At 48.3% G+C, this 27,569-nt stretch overlaps 1 protein-coding gene across 2 annotated transcripts in view; it reads left to right on the top strand.

Moving 5' to 3' along the window:
• The first annotated feature begins 676 nt into the window (after positions 1-676).
• Positions 677-27,569, top strand: part of HIP1 (huntingtin interacting protein 1) — a 133,690-nt gene continuing 106,797 nt past the window's right edge. For both annotated transcript variants that reach the window (XM_054008277.1, XM_054008279.1), the window contains exon 1: positions 677-845. In XM_054008277.1, coding sequence (XP_053864252.1) covers positions 723-845 — 123 coding nt within the window. In that variant the 5' untranslated portion in view covers positions 677-722. The remainder of the gene's footprint in view (positions 846-27,569) is intronic.

The following is a 27,569-nucleotide window of genomic DNA, read 5'->3' on the forward strand; positions in this document are numbered from 1 at the left end:
TGCCCTGGCTGAGATACCCACAATGCTCTATTCCTAGTGCCCTGGCCCGGTATCCACAATGATACTGCTCTGGCCAAGCTACCCACAATGCTCTACTCATGATGGCCTGACTGAGTACCACAGCGCTCTACTCCTATTGGTACAGCTATACGCTGGCTGTACATGGGGGACACGCCCAGCAGCCAATGAGATGGCCTTCTTTGACTGAGGGGCCCTGATTTAGGTAACGGGGCAAGAAAAACAAGGGGGTGGGGGGGTTGATTGGCAGAAGGTGGGTCTAGGGGGCAGGATCTGGCGGTAAGCAGCAGGGGCCGGGGCCAATGAGTGAAGAGTAGGCGGGGTAAGAGGACGGTCTGTAAAGCTGGGGGCGGGTCGAAGGTGCAAAGGGCCAATGAGCGAGGAGGAGGCGGGAGAAAGGGGCGGGTCCTGGGGGGGCAGTTCTCTTTGGAGTAGCAGCTGCCTAGACCTGTGAGAATGGAGTAGGCTCGGTAAGGGGCGGGACCGTGAGGCTCCGGACGGGTCCCACTGGGAGTTCAGTTCGAGTAGCATTCGCACTGGCCAATGAGAGGCGGCAGGGCCGCGGGGCGGGAGGCGGCCCCCCGGGGGGCGTGGCTGCCGTGTGAGCGGCAGGGGCGGGGGCCAATGCCGCGGGCGTGGGTCCCGCTAGCGGCGGGTAGCGGCTGCGGGGCGCGCGGCTGGCGGGCGGGCCGGGGCGAGCCGGGATGGACCGGGTGAGCAGCTCCATGAAGCAGGTGCCCAACCCGCTGCCCAAGGTGCTGAGCCGGCGCGGGGCCGGCGGCGGCGGCGGCCTGGAGGCGGAGCGCGAGGGCTTCGAGCGCAGCCAGGTACCGTGGGTGGGACCGGGAAGGGCGGGGCGGGGCGGGGGGATGAGTGAGTGGGGCTGGTGGAGGGGAGGGGCGTTGGGGGGGGATGTTGTAGGGGTGGGGGACAAGGGGAGATGGTGTTGAGCAGTGGGGGTTTGGGGGGGTTGGAGGGGGCATTGGGGGGATGGGGGTAGGGGTATTGGGGGGCCGGGGGGATGAGGAGTAGGAGCATTGTGAGGAGTGGGGGCATTGGGTTGGGGGATGCTGGGGGGGCTGAGGAGGGGGGGCTGAGGAGTGGGGGCATTGGGGGGATGAGGAGTGGGGGCATTGAGGAGTTGGGGGGATGCTGCGGGGGGATGAGGAGTGGGGGTTGGGGGGGATGAGGAGTGGGGGCATTGAGGAGTTGGGGGGATGCTGCGGGGGGATGAGGAGTGGGGGTTGGGGGGGATGAGGAGTGGGGGCATTGAGGGGATGCTGGGGACTTTGGGGGGATGCTGGGGGATGAGTAGTGGGGGCATTGAGGAGTTGGGGGGATGCTGCGGGGGGATGAGGAGTGGGGGCATTGAGGAGTTGGGGGGATGCTGCGGGGGGATGAGGAGTGGGGGTTGGGGGGCTCAGGAGTGGGGGCATTGGGGGATGAGGAGTAGGGGTATTGTGAGGAGTGGGGGCATTGGGTTGGGGGATGCTGGGGGGGCTGAGGAGTGGGGGCATTGGGGGGATGAGGAGTGGGGGCATTGAGGAGTTGGGGGGATGCTGCGGGGGGATGAGGAGTGGGGGTTGGGGGGGATGAGGAGTGGGGGCATTGAGGAGTTGGGGGGATGCTGCGGGGGGATGAGGAGTGGGGGTTGGGGGGGATGAGGAGTGGGGGCATTGAGGGGATGCTGGGGACTTTGGGGGGATGCTGGGGGATGAGTAGTGGGGGCATTGAGGAGTTGGGGGGATGCTGCGGGGGGATGAGGAGTGGGGGCATTGAGGAGTTGGGGGGATGCTGCGGGGGGATGAGGAGTGGGGGTTGGGGGGGCTCAGGAGTGGGGGCATTGGGGGATGAGGAGTAGGGGTATTGTGAGGAGTGGGGGCATTGGGTTGGGGGATGCTGGGGGGGCTGAGGAGTGGGGGCATTGGGGGGATGCTGGGGGATGAGTAGTGGGGGCATTGAGGAGTTGGGGGGATGCTGCAGGGGGATTAGGAGTGGGGGTTGAGGGGGATGAGGAGTAGGGCATTGGGGGGCTGGTGGGGGCATTGCGGGGGAAGCTCTGGGCCATGCAATACCAAGAGACCCAGTTCCCCTGAGAGCCAGGGGGTTGAGATACCAGTGGGCAGAGAAGGCAAGACACAGACATGACCAGTCTGGGAATCCAGCCCCAAAGGCTGTCTCCTCCCCAGTCTGTCTGTCCATCCATCTAGGTGCCTTCTCTACCTGCAGTCGCTGTTGCTAACCAGCTGCTGTTATTCATATGCCCTGAGATGGCACCATGCCTTTGCCCGGAAGAGCCTGCTCTAAATTAGACCTGCAATAAACAGTCAGATGAAGCAAAGGGAGGGGCAGGGGAAGAAGCAGTGAGGCCCAGATATATAAAAGTATTGTTCCGTCACACAGAGAGCGAATCATCTACCTTCTGGTATTTTTAAGCATGCATTGAGATGGGGCAGAAGCTGAAAGTCGGAAACTAGCTCAGATGTGAGAGGCACAAGTTTGGGAGAAGAGATGATTTTTGACAGACGGACACAAGAGCAGCAACTGGAGTCCACAGTTGTTGCAGTGTGTCAGAGCAATGAGAGAAAGAAGGCAGCCTCCTGGCCCCTTCATTGGGAGAGTTTTGCTCAAATTAGGGGAGTCGAGTGAAGGAAGCTAAGATTAGCCCTTGGTCTATCCTACATAGGACTAGCTCAGGCAGATCTTATTGGTCAAAGATTTCAAGTTTCCAGGAGTTTTATCTACAGTTGGATGTTTCAAAAATTGTAGCTGAACAGATGCTACAGTGGTGGGTAAAATAATGGCGGCCAGGGTGAAAATATGTGTCTATAGGTCTTGTAAAGATGAGTGTAATGTCCTTTAAAAGGAGAGATTTCCATCTTGCAATTAACTCCAAATGCATATGCCTCACTGTAATGCACACCAAGGTGCCCTCTCACATTTCACCTGTATCATTACATTGGTTTCCAGAGCAATTCCAGATAGGCATTAAATGTCCCTTAACCTTCAAGGCTCCTAGCTTTCATACAATGGCCTGTTTAATGGAATCAGTGATGCTTTTGATTCTGAATCTTCCCCGTTGCTTTGAAGCACTTATTTCAGTAGCTGTTCCACTATGCAGCAGGATTTATTATATGCCTTTTGCTTTGAAATGTCTTATACCTTGAGATTTGTGCAATTCACTAATATTGTAAAAGAAAACTCCACTCTAGTTATCCTTGTAGGGGGCATTTTTTTTTTTTTGTACAACATACACTTTGTTTTGTATAGACTAGACGGTCTTGTGTTGGCTTAAATAGCATTGCATCCCCATATAGGCAATGCCAATATGCTAGCAGATTGTTATAATCTGAGTAGCTCTGTAACTGTGTATGTTAATATACATAAGGAACAATGTTCCAACGCAAATTACAACGTCCCTGCCTTTCAGCCTAAAGTCATGAGCAACCAGCACAGAGTGGCATGTGGTCTTTGTAGCTGTAATGCTTCTTGGAACAGGCAGGTTTTTCAGAGGTTTTCTGGAAGAGAAGAGGAAGGAGACCTGGATGCTAATTGGGAGGCTGCTTTAGGCATAAATGGGTCGGGGTGGCATGCAAGAAGGCTCAGACTCGGAAGCAGCGGAAAGTAACAGAGGGATCGGTTGGGAGATGCTTGGCCAGCCCAAAGGGATTATGTAGCAGGAGAGCAGAGCAGAGTCGGGGGAGAGTGCTGCAACTCATGTAAAGTAGGACCTTTGGGGAAGCTTCCTTATTGCTCTGCTCTTCGTGGAGTCATTTGCACCAGTGCAAACTGCTACCATTTTGATCTAGTGGGGATTTTATACCCACTTGCACTCACTGGTGTAAATGACTGCACAAGGGGCAGGGCAACAAAGAATCTGGCCCTCTGTGGGGCATAAGAGGTAAAGCCAAGGCAGAGATTTGAGGAAGGAATGGAGGTAGCGCCGGCAGGGGATTGGGATTGCTGGTCAGAGCAGTAGAAGAGGAGGGGATCTGGCCAACAGTATTATTTGTATCATTGTGGTGCCTAAGAGCACCAGTCGTGAACCAGGGCCCCAGTGTGCTAGGTGCTGTACAAACACAGACCAAAAAGACGGTCTCTGCCCCTGAGAGCTAAATATAGGACAAGACACGAGATGGACAGACAGACCGAGGGGGGAGTGCAAGGAAATAATGGACACTATTGATCAGTGTGGTGGGTTGTGGTTTCAGCACACAAGCAGCCTAACAGTTGTCAAAAACTGCCTGTGAAAGGATGGGGCAGAGGGTGAGAGCACAGAAAAGGCAGTTGTAGTTGCTGAGGTGGGAGACAACCAGAGTCTGGGTTAATGTCCTGCTGGTAGAGACGTAGAGTAAGTAGGGTTACCATATCTAATAAATAAAAAAAGAGGACCCCCCCACAGGCCCTGGCCCCGCTCATTTCCCCACCCCCTAGCCTCGCCCCAACCCCGCCCTTTCCCAGCCCTAACTCCGCTCCCTCCCACTCCCAGCCACGGGGAAAGGGCTGCCCCAGCGCTACCGGCTTCAGGGTTTGCCGGGCAGCCCCCAGACCCTGCGCCCCCGGCCAGCGCTTCCCCAGCGCAGCTGGAGCCCGGGAGGGGAAGTGCCCAGCCGGGGGCACAGGGTCTGGAGGCTGCCCGGCAAACCGTGAAGCCGGTAGCGCTCGGGCTTTGGGCAGCCCCTATGCCTCCGGACCCTGCGCCCCCAGCCGGGCACTTCCCTCCCGGGCTCCGGCGGCGCAGGGTCCGGAGGCACGGGGGGCTTCCCGAAGCCGGTAGCGCTTGGGCAGCCCGGCTCTTAAACAGAGCCGAAGAGGAGCAGAGCCTCCAGCCGCGGCAGCTCTGCTCCTCCCCGACTCTTCGTCTCTGTTTAAGAGCCGAGCTGCCCGAGCGCTACCGGCTTTGGGCAGCCCCCGTGCCTCCGGACCCTGCGCCGCCGGAGCCCGGGAGGGGAAGTGCCCGGCTGGGGGCGCAGGGTCTGGAGACACGGGGGCTGCCCGAAGCCGGTAGCGCTTGGGCAGCTCGGCTCTTAAACAGAGCCGAAGAGTCAGGGAGGAGCAGAGCCGCCATTTTCCCGGACATGTTCGGCTTTTTGGCAATTCCCCCCGGACGGGGGTTTGACTGCCGAATAGCCGGACATGTCCGGGAAAAAGAGGACATATGGTAACCCTAAGAGTAAGGCTCAGTGTTGGGTTTATGAGGTTTTGAGTAAGGACTCCTATTCTATTGGAAGCTACCTAGAAAAAATACTTAAAACCCTAAATTTGGAGCCAGGACTAGCTTTGCAATTTAACAGGTCCTAAAGGGGATTGAGTGCAATTGTTGCTCAAGACCAGTGTCTCCAGTGTGATCCAGAGCCTGTAGAAAACCGTGAAGCCTATTTATTTCAGATTTGAAAGCCTTTACTCCAACTAAAGTTCTGTGTTTCACTAAATGGCCTCACTCTGCCCAGACTAATGGGGTCCTTACATCAAATCTGTAGTATAAGTATTCCCTTGAGAGCCTCCTCTTCCCCACAGAGAGTGAACATGACTAGACGGGTAATGGCACTAATACTTGTATGTTAGTGCAGATAGCAAAGCATCAGAAGATGGTAATTCATGCCATCAACAACAAAAGTCTGTGCCAAACTTGGAACATCTGTATCACCTGAGTTTCATTTTCTTGAGGATATTATAAGTTCTAAATGGGAGGACACAATATGTGAACATCAGGGTCTCAAGCACAAACTAGCAAGGTCCAGAAAGCTGGTTATAGGACCAAATTATTCAGCATTTGTTTCTAAGCAAGTACTTATCAGCACCCAGCAAGATGCTGTCTCTTTTCCTGTTCTTTCTTGATCTTTCCAAATCTTTTGGTAGCTGGAAATCTCAGGGCACTGTGATGAAGTCTCTTTAACTCCATCACAGGGTTCATGATCCCATTCCAGTTTATGGTGAAGTCTCTGAAATATGCCAAGGTGACTGAAGGTTAACTATGATTTTTCTAAACACTGGTTATTCAACACTTTTCTGATCTGTGCTTCCAGATTTTGCATAGAACCTGATGTGCATTTATTTGAAATAGTGATTTTTTTTTTAATACAAAAGTTTCATCTGATTCCCAAGACCTTTATAAAATCAAGGTTTACCTGTATTTCTGTATCCCCAGCCCACTCCCAGTGTACCTCAGTATCTGCCTGGTCTTCTGGCAGCAGAGCATTTATGAAGAGGAATGTCCCATGCCAGAGGAGTATCCCAAGTGGAAAAGCCATGTCCAAATGGTTATTCTGTCCTGTTGAATAACTGACATCTGTTTCTTGTCATGGCTCGTCCTATGTGGTGTGAGATCAGTATTGGGGTACTCTGCGAATATGATGAGAATGTTTCATTAGATGCTACTCAAGGATCCTGAATTTAATAGTTTTTCCTCTGACAAAGCTAATTTGTTGCTTTTGGGCCAGATGGGAGTGAACCTTGTAGTGGCAGAAGTGCTGTCTCCGTTTCCCTGGCCTTGGTAGGTGAGTTCCTCAGGTTGCTTTGTGACTCAGACATAAAGATAGATCCAAGTAACTTTATTTTTATACTGTTTCAGTGCGTGTTTGCCAACTCTTGATGGACTTCCTGCTGGATGAAAGAACCTCTCCTAGAACAGCTGAGATTAGACTGCCTGCTGTTGCTTTTTACATACTGTAATGGCTCTGCGTTTCTTCAGCCAGCAACACAGATGGTTTTTAATGGAAAAGCTGAGCAGTAGAGACATTGAGATCTTATAGATCCTGCTGTCTTACAGATACAAAACCAGATAGGAGTTTATAATTGCATGTGGATGTGAGGGCTTTTAAAACGACTGCCCAGCTTAATGTCTGTATTTCACTTGTTTGGATCTGCTAGTGCTTGTTACAGCAGCTGAAATGGAACAAATTTTAAGAGCTGAGCAACAACACTGGCTGGGGGAGGGGACCAACAACAAAAATAATGAATCATGACATATGTTGTTAGAAATGTTGTTACTTGTGTTTCCTGTAGCATTTAATGGAGTCTGACATCTGTATCCTCTGGAAATGATTCTTTTGCTGTCAAGGAGTCTGCTACAGTAGTAACTATTGTGGATGAACCTTTCAAATGCTTGTCAGGGTTAAAGCTCTAGCGGCAAGGTTTGAAGCGAAAGGTCTGGAATCTCCTCGGTTAGGTTAGGCATAGCACTGCAATCTAATCCACTTGGATTTCCCGTCTCCCTTCCATTGCATTTGTCCTCAGGGGATGCAGTTGTGATGCTGGGGACAGAGAAGTGATTCATGCTCTGTACTCACTGCATTTTTGCCTAGCAAACTAGCAGAGACAAGATGTTCAGCTGCTGGATAAGCCAAATATTTAACAAAAAAAAAAAAAAAAGAGAGTGAGAATGGAAGAAGGATGCATGTGTGGTGGGCAAGATGCACGCAGATGGTGTTACATTCTGAGACATACCATGGAGCAATAAAGGATCACAGAAAACTCCAGGTGCTTCTCTCAGGATGGTACCAATTACTCTCAAAGGAAAATGGATACAAGGAGATAACGTAAGTGAGGAGGGGGGAAATGTGCACTCAGAATAGCAACTTCACTTGACAGAGCAGTTTCAAAACATGGTCTGTGTTTTGCCTACATTTAAATGACCTGTCCTTCAAAGCAGTGGTTTTCTGAAGGATTTGTGTTCTGTTACTGGAGCACTGCATTTCTTCACAGACTGTTTAAACCTCAGCACACCACTCTAATCACAAAAGCCTTGTCTACACTGGTGTTTGCAGTGTTGCTGCAGCTGTGTTAGTCCCAGGATATGAGAGAGACAGGAAAAGTTATTATCTCACCCACCTTGTCTCTTTTGTCCATACAGGTGCATTGAGGCACTTACAATTGGAAAGAGATGCTATGTATCAAAGACACAATGTATTTGCCCCTGGGAGCTGTGCAGGGCGTTGTAGGGTAACAATCCCTGCAATACTTGCTGCAGATATTGTGTATGGACTTGGTGCCCTGTATGCACCCAGTGCAGCACTGTTGTCACTTGCACCAGTTCACACACACCAATGAATGTTCCAGTAGTGCGGCTGTCTAGTGTAGACAAGCCTACTGAGAAGAAGCAGGCTCCTAGGTTTTGTCCACACTACAGCTACATTTCCTTCTCTGTATCACTACCATGGGAAACTTTAAGAAAATACAGCTAATGAAGGCAGAGCCTTACTCACATGATTCAGGTTGGCCCTTTTAAACACAAGCACGCTGCAAGCCCCAGGTGAAATAAGGGTAGACACCCACTCCCAGTTGTTCTTTCTGTCTAGCCTTAATACCAGGGTGGTTTATTCAAGTAGGGAAGGAAGCAGTGGGAAAAGATACTACTTCCCGAAGGCAAGCCTTCCTCCAGAAATCTGGAAAAATGGGATTTCAGGCCTTCCCTCAGAATATATAGGAAAGGCGCTGAATAGTAGAGGGAGAGACAGAGTGGATTGGAAGCTGTTTGGGGCAGGGACCTCTTTTTGCATGGTGGCACAGGCTAGCTGCTGTGGTATGTTCTTGGGTAGGGTTATACTTTGGCAGACCAAAGCTAGCTCAGGAATGTCTACAGGTGCTACAATCACACCTCCTGATTGCAGTGTAGACACAATCTTCAAGTTTTAATTTCCATTTAGAAGACCTACTGAAGTGCCTTTTCTCTGTCCCTGTCCTGTTTCTCTCTTTACAATGTATTGTTTGACTGCTGTCCCCCTGGGATCCTTGAGAGGACAAGATGTGCCTCTCATAAGGCTATCCCTCACTGAGCAAAATCATGTAAACAAATGTTCATTGCCCTTAGACTGTAAGGTCTTTGTGATGAGGACTTATTGGTTGGCTCAGTTCGCATGTTGTACATCACTGTGTGCACTTATGGCACTACATAAATCATGATATATTGCATCAAATGTCAATCTGGCATCTGGTTTAGGAAAGAGGGAGCAGGCATGCATACAACATTAATTGCTGGGACAGGAGTTTAATGTGTCCATCTTGCAACATAATTCATTTTACAGGGAATGTAAGAGAGAAGATGTCTTTTGGTGTGATCCTTGGAGAACATAGAGTAAGAACATGGTTGGCTGAAACTGGAGTGAGGATGAAGAACTGTTGTTCCTGTAGAGGGAGCCTGCTTTGTCACTGTAAGAGCTGATGTGCTCTGAATGTGAATGTAAGGGCTGGTCTACACTGGGGGAGGGAGGGGAGGGATCGATCTAAGATACGCAACTTCAGTTACGAGAATAGCGTAGCTGAAGTTGCGTATCTTAGATCGACTTACCTCCCGTCCTCACGGTGCGGGATTGACGACCGCGGCTCCCCCGTCGACTCTGCTTCCGCCTCTTGCTCTGGTGGAGTTTTGGAGTCAACAGGGAGCACGTTCGGGGATCAATTTATCACGTCTAGACGAGACGCAATAAATCGATCCCTGATAGATCGATTCCTACCCGCCGATCCGGGTAGGTAGTGAAGATGTACCCCAAGTTGCATTGGATAGGGGAACTTTGAGACATAGTGTTTGAGCACCTTCCAGTCGTGCATGACTAATATCCGTCACATGTGGTTTGTTCTTTTGCTGAGTGTTTGTGAAAGTGTCCCATTGCCAGTGCTTGATTAAGGCCAAGAAGGGGTGTTCAGTATCTGTGTCCATTTTGGTTTGGGGCTATCTTCTTAGAGTGCCAACAGCCCATGGTTTTTTGTTTGTTTTTGTGGAGGGAGGGAGGGCTGATACCTTTTTGTTAGTCAATGGACTGAGATCACTAGCTTGCTTCACATAGTCACTCGATAGCCGTTGGATGGTGGTAACATTTGGTGCTACTGATGTGTGCATGGTTCAAGCTGGTGATGGAGAGGTGGAAGCCAAGTATCCTCTTTCCTATCTCTTGAACCATCCAGTCCTTGCTGATTCTTTTTAAGTGAAAATGGCATAGCCTGAAGGACTAGAAAGTGTAAGAGCTTTGTTCTGTGTTTTAAGTCTGTTGATCACTTTAAACACCCGGTAACACAACTGTAATGCATAGAAGTAGCATCATTGCTGATTGGCTAGCTCAGGTATCTGGAGAGCTTCACCTGTTCTAAGCTATGAATTCTCCTTTAGAGACCCAGAATTATTCCTCTACCAGGAGCAACTCTGTTTCAGAGCCTGCAGCAGAGAAACCTCTTCCTGTTCTGCAGTTCAGAGGATGTGGGCCTTTGGAGTCCCAGAGGGGGATGTGGTCAAACAGTTCACAAGAAGGTGTGAGTATCAGTAGGGGGGAATTAGTTTTCTTGTCAGCTGTTTGAAATGGGCCATCCTGATTACATTGGCTTCATTACCCTGATTTTTCCTCCCTTGGTATTCTACTGTTGAGAATAGCCCACTTCCACCGTAATTGAATTGGCTTGTTAGCACTGACCCCCCCACTTGGTAAGGCAACTCCAGTTTTTTCATGTACTGTGTATTTATACCTGTCTACTGTATTTTCCACTCCGTGCATCTGATGAAGTGGGCTAAAACCCACGAAAACTTCTGCCCAAATAAATTTGTTAGTCCAGGTGCCACAAGGACTCCTCGTTGTTTTTGCTGATACAGACTAATGTGGCTACCCCTCTGAAACATGCCACTCCTGAATGTTCCCCTTTGCTAGTGAATGTCCAGTTTCAGAGATCCATCTTCCTCCACCGCTTGCTGACTGAGCTAGGGGAGAAAGGCAGAAATGTCTCTAAAGTGTAGTGGGGTTGGCACCGTGTACAAAACTCAAATAGAAATACCGTCTTCATTCCAAAAGGCCATATTATGCCATCCTTACTCACAATGAGTAGTACATGTTTGCCCATGGATTTCAGTGGAACTAGTGGGTAGTAAATGGGGGGGGGGGGGGAGAATGTACTCCATCACCGTTAATGTTAACGTGTGCATCTCCCTGATGTGTCCTCCCAGTCCAGCTTTGGCACCCTGCAGTTAACGGGCTGCATTAAGAGAACACTTGCACTCAAAAAGCTGATTTGGAATCTCCCAATTTCAAGGTACACATGAACCTGAAAACTATCTAGGCAAAAAGTTTTGAAAGTAGTTTCAGGTACCATGCCTGCCCCTGAGTCCTTCTCCCAACATCTCCAGTTTTTCAGTCAAATTTCCCTATATTTAAAAAAAAAAAATTCCTCTGGTGCTGTGCAAAAGACCCTCACAAACAGCATAAACAGACTGACTCCGCTGGAGAAAGTGGGAACCTGACTAGACACAAAGTGATAACAAATGCACTAAGTAAACTGAATAAAAAGAGAATCTTTGTGATTTTGTTTTAAGTATTAATAATCGAAGGTGTTACTTATAACCACCGAAGGTAAAATCTTATGAAATGGAAGTGTGATTTCTTTTTTTAAGTGGGTGGTCTAACTTTAATTTCTTTAGTAAAAAACTTGAAAGCAGCTCCCTGCAAAGCACGATGGCTGGGCTGGAGAGTGCTGTCCTTGGTTGCCTTTGCAGCCAAAAACAATAATATTTTAATAAAATACTGTATGGGGAAGATTACTGTTTCCCCTGCCCCTTTTCTTTCTCGTCTCATGTGCATAATGGGCCAAATTGTCTTCCCACTTGGCCCCTGAGCAGCCCTGTTAATTGGAGTGGACTTGCGTGGAAGAGGTACATTGGCACAAAATGGGCCCAGTCACAGGCATGATGGGAAATACTGGTTTACTGCTAGCAGAACATTTTAAAAACCTGTTCTTTTCTCAGTGGTTCAGATGCTGTAGCCATCCATCAGTTTTGCTAAGAACATCAACTCTTACACAGGAAATGAGGCTCCTTTTAAAGTGCCAGAGTGTTACTATATATAGCCTTTGCGAGCAGATATTTAAAGAATTGTGTTGATACTTGCAGAGAACAGGGGAAAAAATAGCTCTTGTCTGTGGAAAGTGACAAATTAAGCCAGATGAACCCATCCTAAGGGAGTAGGTGATACAGTGGATTAGTTCACTAGACTTTCACCTTTGGAAAAATGAGCTCTTACGGTCTGGAGGCTGAATGCCCTCAATTTCCAGTGACTTAAATAGAATTGAGGGTGCTTAAGACTGGAATTGTAGTTGGCTTCCGTAACTAATGAACATGAGTCATCTGGTCTGTTTTGAGTCCCTGTTAGAGATTTATTTATATCCCAATGGTTTCACTAACGTGAATGAAAATATTTTAATTCTTAACAATTTACTGTAACATGTGGCTTCTTCCCCTTTTCCTGTGCTTTTGGGTGCTTATATATATGCAGAGCTCACAATGAATTTTTTACAAATGATGCACTCTGGAAACTAACACGTGCTGTGAAAATCACGGGTCTGATCCTGCTCCCCCTGAAGTCAAGGGAATTTTGCCACTGACCTCAGTGGGCGCAGGACTGGGTCCTGTATTTTCAGGCTGTTGTTTGATTAGTGCTGCTATAGTAGGGCATGCGATGTGTCTGTATTTGAGTGAATTTCAAGCCATCTGGTAACAGGCAGAGGTCCTCTCACAGTGAATACAGGGGTCTGCAAAATGACAGTGACCGCCTGAGGCCAAGGGAAGTCTGCAGTTGTTGTGAAAAAGCTTTGTCATAGAGTTCAGTAAATGCAGTTTGAAATGAGCCTGAGGTTCTGATAAAGTAGGGATCAATATAAAACGTTCTAATGGTGACCGGTTTAAATTGGATGGATTCTGTATTCAAGTAAAGGATTTTCCGGTGAGTAGTTCACTGGTTTAATGAAAATAGGAATTGCTTCTATTTCTTCTAAATCTTGGTAGCAATAAAACCATTTATAATCCTCAACCTCCTTGTTGTCCATTTTTAGTGACAGTTCAGCCTTGCAAACTAGACTAAATTATTTTTCTCAAGGTCTCTCTGAAGCGGGAGATGCCATTTGCTCTTCAGTATTTCAGCCGGGTTTGCCAAGGCTGCCGGGATTTATTGCCAGGCACAGAATGGAAAGCAATGTTCAGTGGTAAAAGGGGGAGAGTGTTAAAAGATACACATGGATTCTAGTGAGTGAATCAGCCACAGAGGATGTGATGTGCCTGGTCACTGGGAGCCCAGGATGAGAGGGAACTACAGGTAGTTTTTATATAGGAAATAAACAGTTTCCCTTGTTGCCCTGACCAATCTGTATTAACAATGCTTGTCACAAACTCTGCTCTTCCTCTGCATGACTGCTGTCAATTGTCTGCCTATGGAGTGTCCCTTCCCCCACCACACCTGGACTCGTGCAGGAATGAGATTGTGCCCCACAGCTAAGTTGCCTGCTGATCTGAGCATTTTAGCATCTCATTGGAGCCAGAGCAAGAGCAATGTCAGATAAAAACAACCCTTACCGGATGGGGAGTGTGCTAGAATTCAGGGTAGCTTATTTGTGGAACTGGAAACAGCCATCTGTATGTTCTCTCCAATGCAGACAGTTGAAAAGATCCTGCAGAATATGCTGTGAGGTACTTTCACGGCGATAGCTAAAGCAAACACATGAAACACATTTGGGACATTTAGTCCTTAACCTTTGACTTTTCAGATAGTCCCTGGGCAGTTCCAGGGGACACAGGAAATCAAAGGAATGGGAATTGGATGAAACTGGATACATACCTGGCTAGGAAATCCAACAAGGAGTAATGAATGGTTCAGTGATGGGTGGAGTCCCTGAAGGTCTGCATGCAATACTAGATATTTTCAGGACTTGAGGAGAGAATGAAAAATACACCAATCAGATTCACAGATAATGCAAAACAAGGAGGACTCACAAATATGTTGGAGGATAGTATCAAAATACTTGACAGCAGGATCACAGAGGGGAGGATATGGGTGTTCTAGTGAATGTTGCCACAGAACCAGCAAATGCCCTATTGCTGTGTGATATTAACAGGCACCTCACAGACAGAGCAACTTAGGGTGACCAGATGTCCCGATTTTATAAGGACAGTCCCGATTTTTGGATCTTTTTCTTATATAGGCTCCTATTACCCCCCACCTCCTGTCCCGATTTTTCACACTTGCTGTCTGGTCACCCTAGAGCAACTAGACAACTGTTCTGCTCAGTCGTGGCTAGGCTTCACTTGGGCCCCACATTCTTTTTAAAAAGACATAAACAAAATGGCAAAAGTTCAGAATCTGAGGGGCAGCCATGTTAGTCTGTATCTGCAAAAACAATGAGTCCGGTGGCACCTTAAAGACTAACAGATTTATTTGGGCATAAGCTTTCAGTGGTAAACAACCCACTTCAGATGCAAAAGTTCAGAGGAGAGCAATAAAATGTTTGTGAAAGAAGACTTGAGGAAAGGGCAAGGGAAGGGGAACGCAGGCTGGAGGAGATGACGGAGGTCTCTCTGCAATATAGAAAGGGGACGGGGATTAGTTCTTATTAGTCTGCTAGGACAGAACTGGAGCTAATGGGCTTAAGCTACAGGGGGGGAAACTTAGGTTGAATATTGAGAAAATCTTTAACTCTTAACAGTTCAGGGAATGGAACAAGTTTTTGAAGAGGCTCTGGAGACACCATGACTGGAAAGATTCAGGGTGGAAAATTCACCCCCATCTATGAGGGATGGCTTTGTAAGAATGAACCAATCCCAGCGGGAGGGGATGTCTAGGTAATGTACTCTAAGGGAATCTGATATTTGTATATACTCTTTCTGGATTCATGTATGTCCTCTGGGATCTCCAGGGCTCCATGTCAACAGTCCTCTGTGAGAGTTGGACCAGGCTCCTGCTGGAGCCACTCTTTGCTGCTCTAAGTGCTTGCCAGAGCAGGTGACTCTAGCCTAGGAGGTCTAGGTTGGCAGTTGGTTATATTAAGTCGCATTCTTTGATCCTCGGAGCTGTTTCAGATTTCAGCCTCCTCTTGTGTGGGTTGAAACTTCCAGGGTTTGTTCTGCTAAGTGTTAAGTTACATATTTGCACTGGTTACTCTGAGTTTCCAACTGCAGGGGTTGGACCTATCACTGTATTTGGGACTCTAGGGGAGACAGTGTGGGCCCCTCAGGTATTGGGACCAGCAGTCCCAGTGAGATGAAACATTGTCGGAGAAGGATATTGTGTTTCCAGTTCCTGTAGCTGTGGGTCTCTTTGTGTGTCTGAGAGGGAGTTCCTAGTGTGTAATCATGGGTTTGCCTGCATGTTACCCAGCCAAGACGAAACACTAATAGAGGGCACCATTTTAGCCATTATTCAGTTGCCTGGCAGTGTTAGCCCAGTAGGTGCAATGGAGGGTGTGAGGGTGCCATTGGGCACTGTAACCAAAGCAGCACTGCTCATAAAGCTGTAATGCAGTTAGTATTCATTTCCTTTATAATCCTCCATTTTTAACATGCCTTAAGGCTGTAAATTGACTTAAGGAACAATGTGTTTAGATTAGATTTTTCTTTTTTTCCCCCTCGCATTTGTAAATATCTGACTTTAAATATTTCAGCGATAAAGAAAAGAAGAAGGCCCAAGTTAAAGCTGCTATTCCATCCTTCATAGACTTTAAGGCCAGAAGGGACCATCATGATCATCTAGTCAGACCTCCTGCACGGTGCCTCCCCCACCCACTCCTGTAGTAGGCCCAACCCCTCTGGCTGAGTTTCTGAAGTCCTTAAATCTTGATTTAGACTTCAAGTTACAGAGAATCCACCAACAGCCAGGCTGTTGACCACAACAAATTGTCAGTCTCTTGAAAGTTTTGTTACAGTCTTAGGCCATGTCTGCACTACCACTTCTGTCATTTAACTGATGTTGCTGGGGGGAGGGGGAGGGTGGAAAAAAAACACCCTCCTGAGCGACATAAGTTACACTGTCAGAAGCGCCGGTGTGGACAGCACTATGATGGCAGGTGGGCTTCTCCTGTCGACACAGCTACTGCCGTTCGTGGAGGTGGTTTTATGATGTTGACGGGAGAGCTCTCTCCCACTGACCTAGAGCAGCTACATGAGTACAGTGGTGCAGTTGCATCAGTACAGCTGTGCCACTGTAAACTCACTAGTGTAGACATGGCCTTAGCTGAAAAACCTGGTTTATTTGTCATTCCCTGAAGGTAGGGAGCACTGGTTAAAGCCACGCACAATACAGTGTGGGTTTTATGCAAATTTATCTTATGCAGTTCTGCCAGTGTAACTCAGTCCTGGCTTCCAGCATCTCCTGCTGTTCCAGTCCAGTCCCTTCTGGACTAGATTCTAATCCAGGAGTTTATACTGACTCGTCACCTTGGTAGGTATCTAAAGCCATGTCTACACTATGAACTTTTCCTGACACAAGTTATATTGGCATAAAGGTGCCGCAGTTAATGCAGAGAGTCCTCGACTTCACGACGTTTGATCTACAGTGAACGGCACTTACGTTTCTTAATTGACACCCTGATTCAATTTACAGCAATGGTTTCGACTTTATGATGCTCTGTCCCGCAATGGAGTGAATTGTGGTTCCAAGTTATGACATTTCGACTTACGGTGCAATTTTCAGGAACCAATTGTGTTGTAAGTCTGAGGACTGCCTGTATATCGCTTGTCTCCTTGCATCAGCACTGCGCGTGCTCACTAGGAGTGCTTATGTCATTGCACGGTGCAGTGCAGCATGGGTAGGTAACCCAGTGGGCAATCTGCCACTGCGTGATGCTGCAGAAATGAGTCATGCCGGGTGACTGGGAGCCAGGGCTCAACTTCCCAGCATGCAGCAGTCTCCTTTCCATAATGTCATTTATATCCCGTAATTTTTGTGCCTTTTATAAAAGTCCCTCAAACGGCGCAGGCCTTGTTGCCGTTCTCCCTCTCTGACTGAAGCATGGAACCTGCACAGCTCTGTGCTATTGTCATGAGTGTTGCAAGCACAGGACCCACCATCCTCTGGTATTTGCAGAGCTACAAGAAGAACTGAGTCAACGGGGAACGTGACAATTTTTTGGAGAACAGATTGCTCTGGAACATAGCGAGAATCCATTAAAGGTTGTTGGCATTCATGGAGCAGCTGCAAATGGTAGAATGCTGCTTTTGGGCCCAAGCAATGACTGGTGGGATTACATCGTAACGCAGGCTTGGGATGATAAGCAGCGGCTGCAGCACTTTCGGATGGGCAAGACTGCATTCCTGGATCTGTGTGCTGAATTCACTTCAGCTTTCCAGCACTGGAATGTCAGAATAAAAGCTGCAGTGACCGTGGAGAAGCAAGTGGCAAACTTGCAATGCTGGACTGCTGCTGGTCAGTGGGAAATCATTTTGGAGTTGGAAAATCCACTGTGAGGGCCGTTGTCATGCAGATGTGCAGGGCCGTTAGTTGTCTCCTGCTCTGCAGCACTGGGATTCTCAGCAACGTGCAGGCCTTAGTTGATGGATTTGCTGAAGTGGGATTCACATACTCCAGTGGAGCAGTAAATGGCATACATATCCCTATTTTGGCACCAGCCCTCCTTCTCATAGGGTATGTCTACACTATGGGAGTACTCCGATTTTACAGAATTCGATTTTTGGCAACCGATTGTATAAAGTCGAGTGCATGCAGCCACACTAAGCACATTAATTCGGCGGTGTGCGTCCATGTACAGAGGCTAGCGTCGACTTCCGGAGCACTGTGGGTGGCTATCCCATAGTTCCCGCAGTCTCCCCCGCCCACTGGAATTCTGGGTTGAGATCCCAATGCCTGATGGGGCAAAAAACATTGTCGTGGGTGGTTCTGGGTACATGTTGTCAGGCCCCCCTCTCCCTCCCTCTCTCCCTCCCTCCCTACCTCCGTGAAAGCAACGGCAGACAACCGTTTCACGCCATTTTTCCTGGGTTACCTGTGCAGACACCATACCACGGCAAGCATGGAGCCCGTTCAGCTCAAGGCAGCAGTTATGAGCATTGTAAACACTTCGCGCATTATCGTGCAGTTCATGCTGAACCAGAACCTGAAAAACCAGGCGAGGAGGAGGCTGCGACGGAAGCGCGGTGATGAGAGTGATGAGGACATGGACACAGAATTCTCTCACCGCGGGCCCTGGCACTTTGGAGATCATGCTGTTAATGGGGCAGGTTCATGCTGTGGAACGCCGATTCTGGACCCAGGAAACAAGCACAGACTGGTGAAACCGCATAGTGTTGCAGGTGTGGGACGATTCCCAGTGGCTGCGAAACTTTCGCATGCGTAAGGGCGCTTTCATGGAACTTCGTGACTTGCTTTCCCCTGCCCTGAAGCGCCAGAATACCAAGATGAGAGCAGCCCTCACAGTTGAGAAGCGCGTGGCGATAGCCCTGTGGAAGCTTGCAATGCCAGACAGCTACCGGTCAGTCGGGAATCAATTTGAAGTGGGCAAATCTACTGTGGGGGCTGCTGTGATGCAAGTAGCCAAAGCAATCACTGAGCTGCTGCTACCAAAGGTAGTGACTCTGGGAAATGTTCAGATCATAGTGGATGGCTTTGCTGCAATGGGATTCCCTAACTGTGGTGGGGCGATAGATGGAACCCATTTCCCTATCTTGGCACCGGAGCACCAGGGCAGCCAGTACATAAATCGCAAGGAGTACTTTTCAATGGTGCTGCAAGCACTGGTGGATCACAAGGGACGTTTCACCAACATCAATGTGGGCTGGTCAGAGAAGGTGCATGACACTCGCATCTTCAAGAACACAGGACTCTATAGAAAGCTATAAGCAGGGATTTTCTTTCCCCACAGGTAGATTGCCATTGGCAGTGTTGAAATGCCAGTTGTGATCCTCCGGGACCCATCCTGCCCCTTGCTCTCTTGTATACCAGCCACCCGGACAGCACCAAGAAATGATTCAACTACCAGCTTAGCAGGTGCAGAATGACAGTGGAATGTGCTTTTAGTAGATTGACCGGACGCTGGCATTGTTTACTCACAAGATTGGATCTCCGTGCAAAAACATCCGAGTGGTTATAGCTGCCTGCTGTGTCCTGTATAATATCTGTGAAGCACGGAGGAGGGTGGGGGGGGACATTTCAGCGAGGGCGGAGGTGGAGTGGCTGTCTACTGAGGTTGAAGAACTAGACACAGTTGCTATTAGAAAAGCTCAACGTGGAGCTATACAGCTCAGAGAGGCTTTATTAAAGTGCTCTTTTAGTGAGTCACCGTAATGTGTCATGGTGTACTGTGCTCTACCTGACCCTGCTGTTTTGGGGCCTGTTAAGAATTGTGTGGTGCTTGCTGTACATCTATGAATATAACACTAACAATGCACCTATTAATTTTGTGGTGCTTGTTGTACATTTATGATTATTACACTGTGTTTGTCACTGATCCTATGAGTTGTTATTGCACAGTGTGACCCAAGTAAGTGGGTGTTTTCAGTACTGCTAGGCGCTCTGCAGCGTATGTTGGGAACTAATAACAATGGATTGTTTTCCAAAATATAGAATTTTGAGTTATAAAATCAATGCAAAGAAAAGACTGTGCAACTTAAAAGCAAATACATAAAAAAACTTAATAAATTAATGGAACAGAAGTTAACAGAGGGAAGGAACATTCATGTCCATTTTATCTGCACATATACTGACCTGTGAGTGTCATGGTTGCTGTATGTGAAGCTGTGGTTGTCCTCAGTGTCCACCAGGGTGGAGTGATAGGAATAGAGATGCAGCCCCTGATGCCATGTGTAATGTTGAGAGGCGGGTAGGGAGATGCCATAATGGAGTTCTCCATGGACTGCAAAGGGAGGCGAGTCTGTGATTGTTGAACCTGTAGATTCACAAGCGTGTGCAGCATCTGTGTTTGCTGCTAGAGAAGCCCCATTATGTCTTGGTACATCTCCCTCTCCTTTTGCTGCTGGGACTCCTTCTCCTGTCTGCTCTTTTCTTCACCAGGCTGTCTGCAATATTGATCCCCAGGGCTTTGTGCTCACAATCTGATGCAGCACTGGCTTGCAGGATCTCACTGAACATGTCCTCCTCTTTCTCCTCCTCTTTTGGCTCAGGCGTTCCACGGGTGTGGAGGGGGAACCCCTCAAGGCCACAGTGGCAGCAGCTTCAGATAAAACACACAGAGTAGAGTTGTCAGTAGAGTTACAACAGGAAGCAAAAGTTAAGATTCAGAACTTCCATCCCTTGCTCCCCTAAAGTTTTACACAAGACCTGCTGATTGACGCTTCTGCTTTGGAATACGGCACCACAAGGCCTGCCAGAGACTAGGGAAATTGCTCAGTTGCATGAAACTATGAGCCATTCAGGCAGTGGCACTGAATACTGGCACCATTTTCCACAGGCAGTGGTGATTTTAGCTGGTATCTCACTCTTGAGGGAGACCAGGGCCCAGAGAGCCTAGCTACTGCTGCTGTCCTGATCTGGGTGGGCCCGCATGCTGGTAGTCTGTGCACTGCAATGATGTCTACAAAAGTTATCGCTGAGCAGCGTGGGACAGTGTCCTACCGCAGAGGAAGAAGTAAGGCTGCCATCCCTAGAAGCTGTGGGGAGAGGATTGCAGAGTACCTCCATGAACGTTTCATTGAGACTATCAGGAGGATTCAAGGGACATCCCTGTGCGCATAAACAAATTGCCCTGCTTGGCCCCTCCTGCCTAACTGTACAGGGGAATGATAACCAGATAACACTACCTCTCTTAGTTGTCCCACTGCCTCGTCTAATAGTAGGAAATGACTGAAAAGTCAATAGCTGTGTCCCATTAAGTTGGGGACTCCATCAGTACATCATTGTAATGGGAAATACACGTACCTGAGGTTCCTTCCTCTGTATCCGGCTCACCCATGTTCCACTGAAGTCTCAAACGGGTTCTGGCTCACGGCATAGATGGATCCACCAGTTACATGTCTCACCTCTTCCTCATCCTTACTATTCACAGCAGGGGTCAGTGCCTCCGGCTCCTCCGAGTATTCACGTTGGGGGGAGGGGAAGGGAGTGGAGTCTCCGCCAACTATGCATGCAGTTATTTGTAAGAGCAGTAGGTCTGCAGCTTGACATTGGATTGACTGTTGGCTTCCTGATACGCCTGCCGCAGTGCCTTCTCTTTCATGCAGCACTGCTGCCGATCCCTGTCTTGCCCTGTGCAGTGGGCTTTCCACTCCTGTATGCAGTGTAATTGTAGCTGTGTTGGTCCCAGCATATTAGAGAGACAAGGTGGGTCAGGTAAGATCTTTTATTGGACCAACTTCTGTTGGTGAGAGAGACCAGCTTTCGAGCTGCACATGCTCTTGTGGTCTGGGAAAGGTCCTCCCAGGGCTTGTCTTCACTACGGGGTAAATTGGCGCTGCTCCAATCAGGGCAGCAGTGCTGATTTAGCAGATCTGGTGTAGACACAATAAGTCAGTGGGAGAATGCTCTCCCATCGACTTCAGTACTCCACCTCAACGAGAGGAGGAAGCTATGTCGCCAGGAGAGCATTAAGTCGATGTAAACTATGTCGACTTAAGTTGCGTAACTTACATGGACACAAGGCCCCAGTGTCACAGCTAAAGGCAAGGTGGAACAGATTGTTTAGCATAAGTAGTTAGCACATAACGTAAGGGACCATTCAAGGCAGAGTGACCTCTGCTGTCATAGGAGAAAAGAAGGGGTTAGTGGGTTACGGATTGTTGTAATAAGCCATAAATTCGGTCTCTCTGTTCAGGCTATGATTTTAAGTGTCTAGCAGAGTTATGAATTTAAGCTTCCAGGCTTGCCTTTTGAAAGTGTTGTGCAGGTTTCTTTTGAGGATGAGGACTGAGAGGTCAGACCTAGGCCTTTGTGAAGTGTTCACTCCCGTGTGTTAGGGTGTTTTTGTCTTTTATCATTTTCCTGTGTGAGTTCATTCAAAAGCATAGTGATTGGTTTCACCCACATAGATGTTGTTGGGGCATTTAGTGCACTGGATGAGGTACACCCTATATTGTGATAGGCATGTGTAGGACCCGGGGATCTTGAAAGGTGTGTTGTGGGGGGTGTTGATCATTGGAGCAGCGGAGATATGTCTGCAGATTTTTTTTCTCTGTTGTTCTGGCAGGGTCTGGTGCCGCTTTGAGTTATGTCCCAGTCTGTGGGGAGCTTGTGTAGGGTGTGTGGGTTACGCTTGCTTGTGATGATGAGCCTGGAGAGGTTGCGGGATTGTTTGAAGGCTATAAATGAGGATTCAGGAAAGATTTCTTTCAGGATGGGGTCCCCATTGAGTATGAGCTGTAGAGGTTTGATGATACCCCATATGGATTCTAGTGTGGGGTAGTAGGTAACAAGTAGGGATATGCAATCAGAGAGGGGTTTTATTTCTGTATTGAAACAGATTCTCTTGGGATATTTGGATGGTCATTCCCCAAGCAAGCTCCCTACAGACCAGGACATACCAACTCGAAGCAGCGCCAGACCCTGCCAGAACAACAGTTGCAAAACCTGCAGACATATCTCCACTGCTACAATAATCAACACCTCCCACAACACACTTTCAAGATCCCCGAGTCCTACACATGCCTATCACAATATAGGGTGTACCTCATCCAGTGCACTAAATGCCCCAACAACATCTATGTGGGTGAAACCAGACACTCGCTACGCTTTCGAATGAACTCTCACAGGAAAATGATAAAAGACAAAAACACCCTAACACTTGTGAAAAGTGTTCAACCACAAAGTGATCCTCTGTCAGACCTCTCAGTCCTCATTCTCGAAGGAAACCCGCACAACACTTTGAAAAGGCGAGCCAGGGAGCTTAAATTCATTACTCTGCTCGACACTAAAAATGATAGACTGAACAGAAACACTGGATTTATGACTTATTACAACAATCTGGAACCCACTAATCCCCTCTTTTTGTCCCATGACCACAGAGGTGTTAACAGGCCACTCTGCCTTGAATGGTCCTTTACAGTATGTGCTATCTACTTATGATAAACAATTTGTTCCAGACTTCCATTTAGCTGTGACCTTTCCCAGACCCGAAGAAGAGCTCTGTGCGGCTCGCAAGCTTGTCTCTCACCAACAAAAGTTGGTCCAATAAAAGATATTCCCTCACCCACCTTGTGTCTCTGGTTTCCACTATGTATCCCACAATACACAGCGAGAAAAATCCCAGAATGCACACACTCAGCAGCAAAGCAAAGGATCATGGGATACCCTCCAAGAACATCCCATGCTTAGTACAAAGAAAGCTGCCACCATGTGTACACAGTGATCCAAACTGAAAGAGGGCATGGCCATCCCATGTGCACACTGTCAGTGCAGCTTGCATTTGCATGCGCGTCGAATCTATCTGGTTTAACCCTCCATGTAGACAAGTCCTAAGTTACTTGCTCAAGACCACACTGGAAATCTGGGGTTTGTTCGTTTTTTTTTTTTTTTTTTTTTTTTAAACACACAAACAAATAACCCTGGTTCATTATTAAACTTGATTTCTAGTTGCAGATCTGAGTGAAAGGTTTGTGGTTTCTGCAATTGTCCTAGGAGTTTCATAGCCTCAGGCGCTACTTTTGCATGCTAGCTCATGCTAGCTCAGTTTCAAACAGTTACAATAAAACCACAACTGAGTGGCAACCCTGCTGTAAGCTGTGGTCTTACCAGATTCTCCCGGAACATGGGTGGCTGCTGATCTTGCTGCAGTGAATCCTCTGTAAAGGGTGCTGCATTCGAGTTTGCAGTTCTTCAGGGGCTGTCTCAGAGTACAGCTTTCACTGCCTGGCTCTCGCTTTGCAGAGTGACCTAATTCCTTTGTAGTACGGCTGCAGCCCATAAAAACCGAAGCTGCAGGCCACTGTGCGAATAGCTCTATTATTCCGGCAGCTGTTGTCGGCAGCCTCAATTTCTCTGCAGCGGAAGATGGCACATTAAATATTTACCATGCAGAAACAAGGCAAGTCACAGCAAACAAAGAGATCCATTGGAGAGATGGGATTCTGTCATCAGGGCCATGCTAGCAACTTTCTGTTTATTGTTAACGGGGTTTTTTATTCTATACAAGCAGCTTGGAGCTCAGAATATCAGGGTTGGAAGGGACCTCAGGAGGTCATCTAGTCCAATCCCCTGCTCAGTGCTTTTAATTTTACTTTTCAGACGTTGGCTGGGAAATAAGGGTTTCTAAGACATCATTTTCACATTAAAATTAACAAGAGCTTGGGGTATTATGAGCCCAAATGGTGTCTGAAGGTGCTTGTAACGGTATAGCAGGGGTGGGTAAATGTGCATACACTGGGCACTGTTTGCAGGAAACATCAATTACGTTCATTGGTTGTTAAATGTACCACGGTGTTGGATTTCCCATTTTCAGTATGGGATAGCCACCCATAGTGTGGTTAAATTTAAATACAGTGGTGTGAAAATGCTGATGCGCAGTGTATGATTAGGGCCCTACCAAATTCACAGCCATGAAAAATGCGTCACAGACCATGAAATCTAGCCTCCCATAGGGTGACCAGGTGTTCGGTTTTCCACTGGAACACCCGGTTGAAAAGGGATCCTGGTGGCTCTGGTCAGCTGACCGCTGACCGGGCCTTTGACTGTCCCATTGGCAGCACCACATAGTGGGGCTGGCAGGCTCCCAGGAAGCAGCTGCCATGTCCCCCCGCTGCCTCCATCCCAAGCATCACTCCCACAGCTCTCATTGGCTGGGAACCACGGCTAATGGCAGATGTAGGGGCGGTGCCTGCAGACGGGGCAGCGCGCAGAGCCGCCTGGCTGCACCTCTGTGTAGGAGCCAGAGAAGGGACATGCCGCTGCTTCCAGGAGCTACTTGAGGTAAGTGCCGCCTGGAGCCTGCATCCCTGCATCCCCCTGCCCTAGCCCTGATTCCCGCCCCCCCGCCCCCTCTGAACCCCTCGGTCCCAGCCCAGAGCACCCTCCTGCATCCCAAACTCCTCATCCCCAATCCCACCCTAGAGCCCGCACCCCCAGCCACAGCCCTCACACACATCTCCGCGCCTCAACCCCCTGCCCCAGCCTAGAGCCCACTCCCATACTCCAAACTCCTCGGCTCCACCCCAGAGCCCATTCCTGCACCCCAAACCCCTCATCCCGGGCCCCACCACAGAGTCCACACCCCCAGCCGGAGCCCTCACCGTCTCTCGTATCCCATCCCACTGCCTTGGCCTAGAGCCCACTCCTTCACTCTGAACTCCTCATTTCTGGCTGCACCCCCCCAACTGGAGCCCTTTCCCCGTCCAGCACCCTGAGTCAGCCCAGTGAAAATGAGCAAGTGAGTGAGGATGGGGTGAGTGAGTGGCAGAGGGAAGGGGGGAATGGAGTGAGTGGGGGCAGGGCTAGGGTGTTCAGTTTTGTGCGAGTAGAAAGTTGGCAACCCTAGTCTCTCAGATTGGGGGTTCTGACCCAAATTGGGAGTTCTGTGGGGGGTCACAAGGATATTTTAGTGGGGCTGCCCTTACTTCTGCACTGCCTTCAGAGCTAGGTGGCCGGAGAGTGGCGGCTCTGAAGGCAGCCGAGCACTAGTAAGGGGGCAATACCACCCCATGCCATCCTGCACTGCTGCTTGCGGAAGCTCTGCCATCAGAGCTGGGCTCCTGGCCAGCAGCCTCCGCTCTCTAGCTGCCCAGTTCTCAAGGCAGCACTGCCGCCAGCAACACCGCAGAAGTAAGAGTAGCAGTACTGCAACCCCCCCCCCCCACACACACACACAATAACCTTGCCACCCCTCCACAACTCCTTTTTGTGTCAGGACCAACTCCTACAATTACAACACCGTGACATTTCAAATGTAAATAGCTGAAATCATGAAATTTGCGATTTTTAAAACACTATGTGAAATTGTTCAAAACGGACCATGAATTTGGTAGGGCCCTATGTCTAATGTAACCCACAGTCCACAGTCTCCTCTTCACTATTGAGATGTAGCCCATGGAGATTGAAGGTTCCAGCAGGCAGTGCTCCATCCTGGTCTGAACAGCTTGGCCACTCATACTATGAAGGAGCATTGTGTGTTGAAATCCATAGTCTCTCTGGATTGAATTGCTGTACTAAAAAGGCTGGGATTGATCTGCCTCCTCTTATGCAAATTTGAGGTAGTCATAGGGTTCCTGGCAAGTTCCCAATTTGGTTCTTAACTGGGCAAAGTTTGTGTCCCTGCAATGTGGGAAATAAAGTAAGAAATCAGACAGTACTTGACTCCGACTCAGTTAAGTATTTTTAAATCTCATGCGTCTGGCTGGTGGAGTGGCTTTGTGATTGCCCACTCTATTGATGACCTGAGGACATTATGATCACCCCCTTTTATCATTAACCACTGATAATGTGGCTCCATGTCCGATTACGTTTGCTGACTATCTTGCGTGCCACACTGATATACAGGGTGACATGCAACAAGTGTGCTGATAGCAAAAATCACACTGTTTCATGGTAACATAAAAATTTTTGGAAGCCCTGTTAAGTGGCGGCAAAGAAAGATTTCTTCTTTTCTTACTGTAGTTTTTGAAAGAATCTCATGTCGTATGGCAGCCTGGCTCCACTTGGAAAAATTTGGATCTTTACGCTGTGAGGAATTTTCTGTTTTCTTCACAGGCAGAAACAATCATGTTCCTGCTGCATTTGTGGGGTTTAACCGCTTTTGTAGGGGCAAATCCATGTCTGGAAAGGGCAAAGTTGGATATTTCTGAGTTCAGGGCAGCTTTGTTGTTGTGCTGTATTTTCTAGGGTCACTTTGTCCTGCGTTATGTAGTTTGGATATTGGCTCTGGTTGGCTAGAGTGTAATCAAGTTGGGAGATGTTAGATTCTTGTGCAAGGGTTTTAACAATAGACCTATCTGTGGATGCTGTTAGTTTCTACAGTTATCACCCTGTTTCTACCCTTCCGTATTGTGAGTGGTTAATTGAGAAAGTGGAAATGAAACAACTTTGGAGCCATCTGGAATCAGCAGCTTTCCTTGATCCCTTTTGCTTTGTCTTTTGGCCCAGCTATGGCATGGAGACAGTACAGGTCTGGTTGGCCAGTAATCTCCTGATGGACAAAGGTCACATTCTTTTAGATCAGATACCATTGATCATAAAGTTTTGTTGACTCACCTGCAGCCCTGAGTTGGGGGATCCATAGAAAGAATGCAATCATACTGGAATAGGCTAAGGAGTCTTAGAAGGTGGTTTATTATTATTTGTTTCCTTTATGTACTAGGCACTTTCCAAACACTTGAGAACAGACACTGCTTCAAGGAGCTTTAAGGTTTGGGGCACTTGTTCTGTTAAAGGCTCTTTCCCCCATGCAGGAGGTCATGGGGCAGTATTTTTGCCACCCTGCTGTTCAATGTGTATGGGAAGCTGTTGTAGGAGATAACTTGAGCTATGGAGCCATCAGTGTGCTGATGACACACAGCCGTGCCTCACTTTCATCAGACCTAGCTGGTGCACTGCCTTTGCTGTCAAAGTGCCGAGCCAAGATTGGGACATAATGAAAGCAAGCTGGCTAAAGCTTAATCTGGATAAAACAGAGGTAATGCTAATGGGTTGGGGAAGGATGGGCGGCGTTCCAGCCTCCATTTATTGAAGGGTCTTAGCTCCCCATCTTCTAAGAACTTTGTGATTTGGATGGAATTACAAGATGCCATCTGTGTCTGGAGTTGCCAGTGGTGTAGGTAGCCAGAAGCATCTCTCTCTCTCTTTTTTCCCCCTTATCTGCATCTGGTTAGATATTTGCAAACTCTTCTCTTGATATTGTGATCTTGCCTTGGCTGTGGTCTGTGACTT

Source organism: Malaclemys terrapin, chromosome 18 (assembly GCF_027887155.1).
Source record: "Malaclemys terrapin pileata isolate rMalTer1 chromosome 18, rMalTer1.hap1, whole genome shotgun sequence".
Classification (NCBI taxonomy): domain Eukaryota; kingdom Metazoa; phylum Chordata; order Testudines; family Emydidae; genus Malaclemys; species Malaclemys terrapin.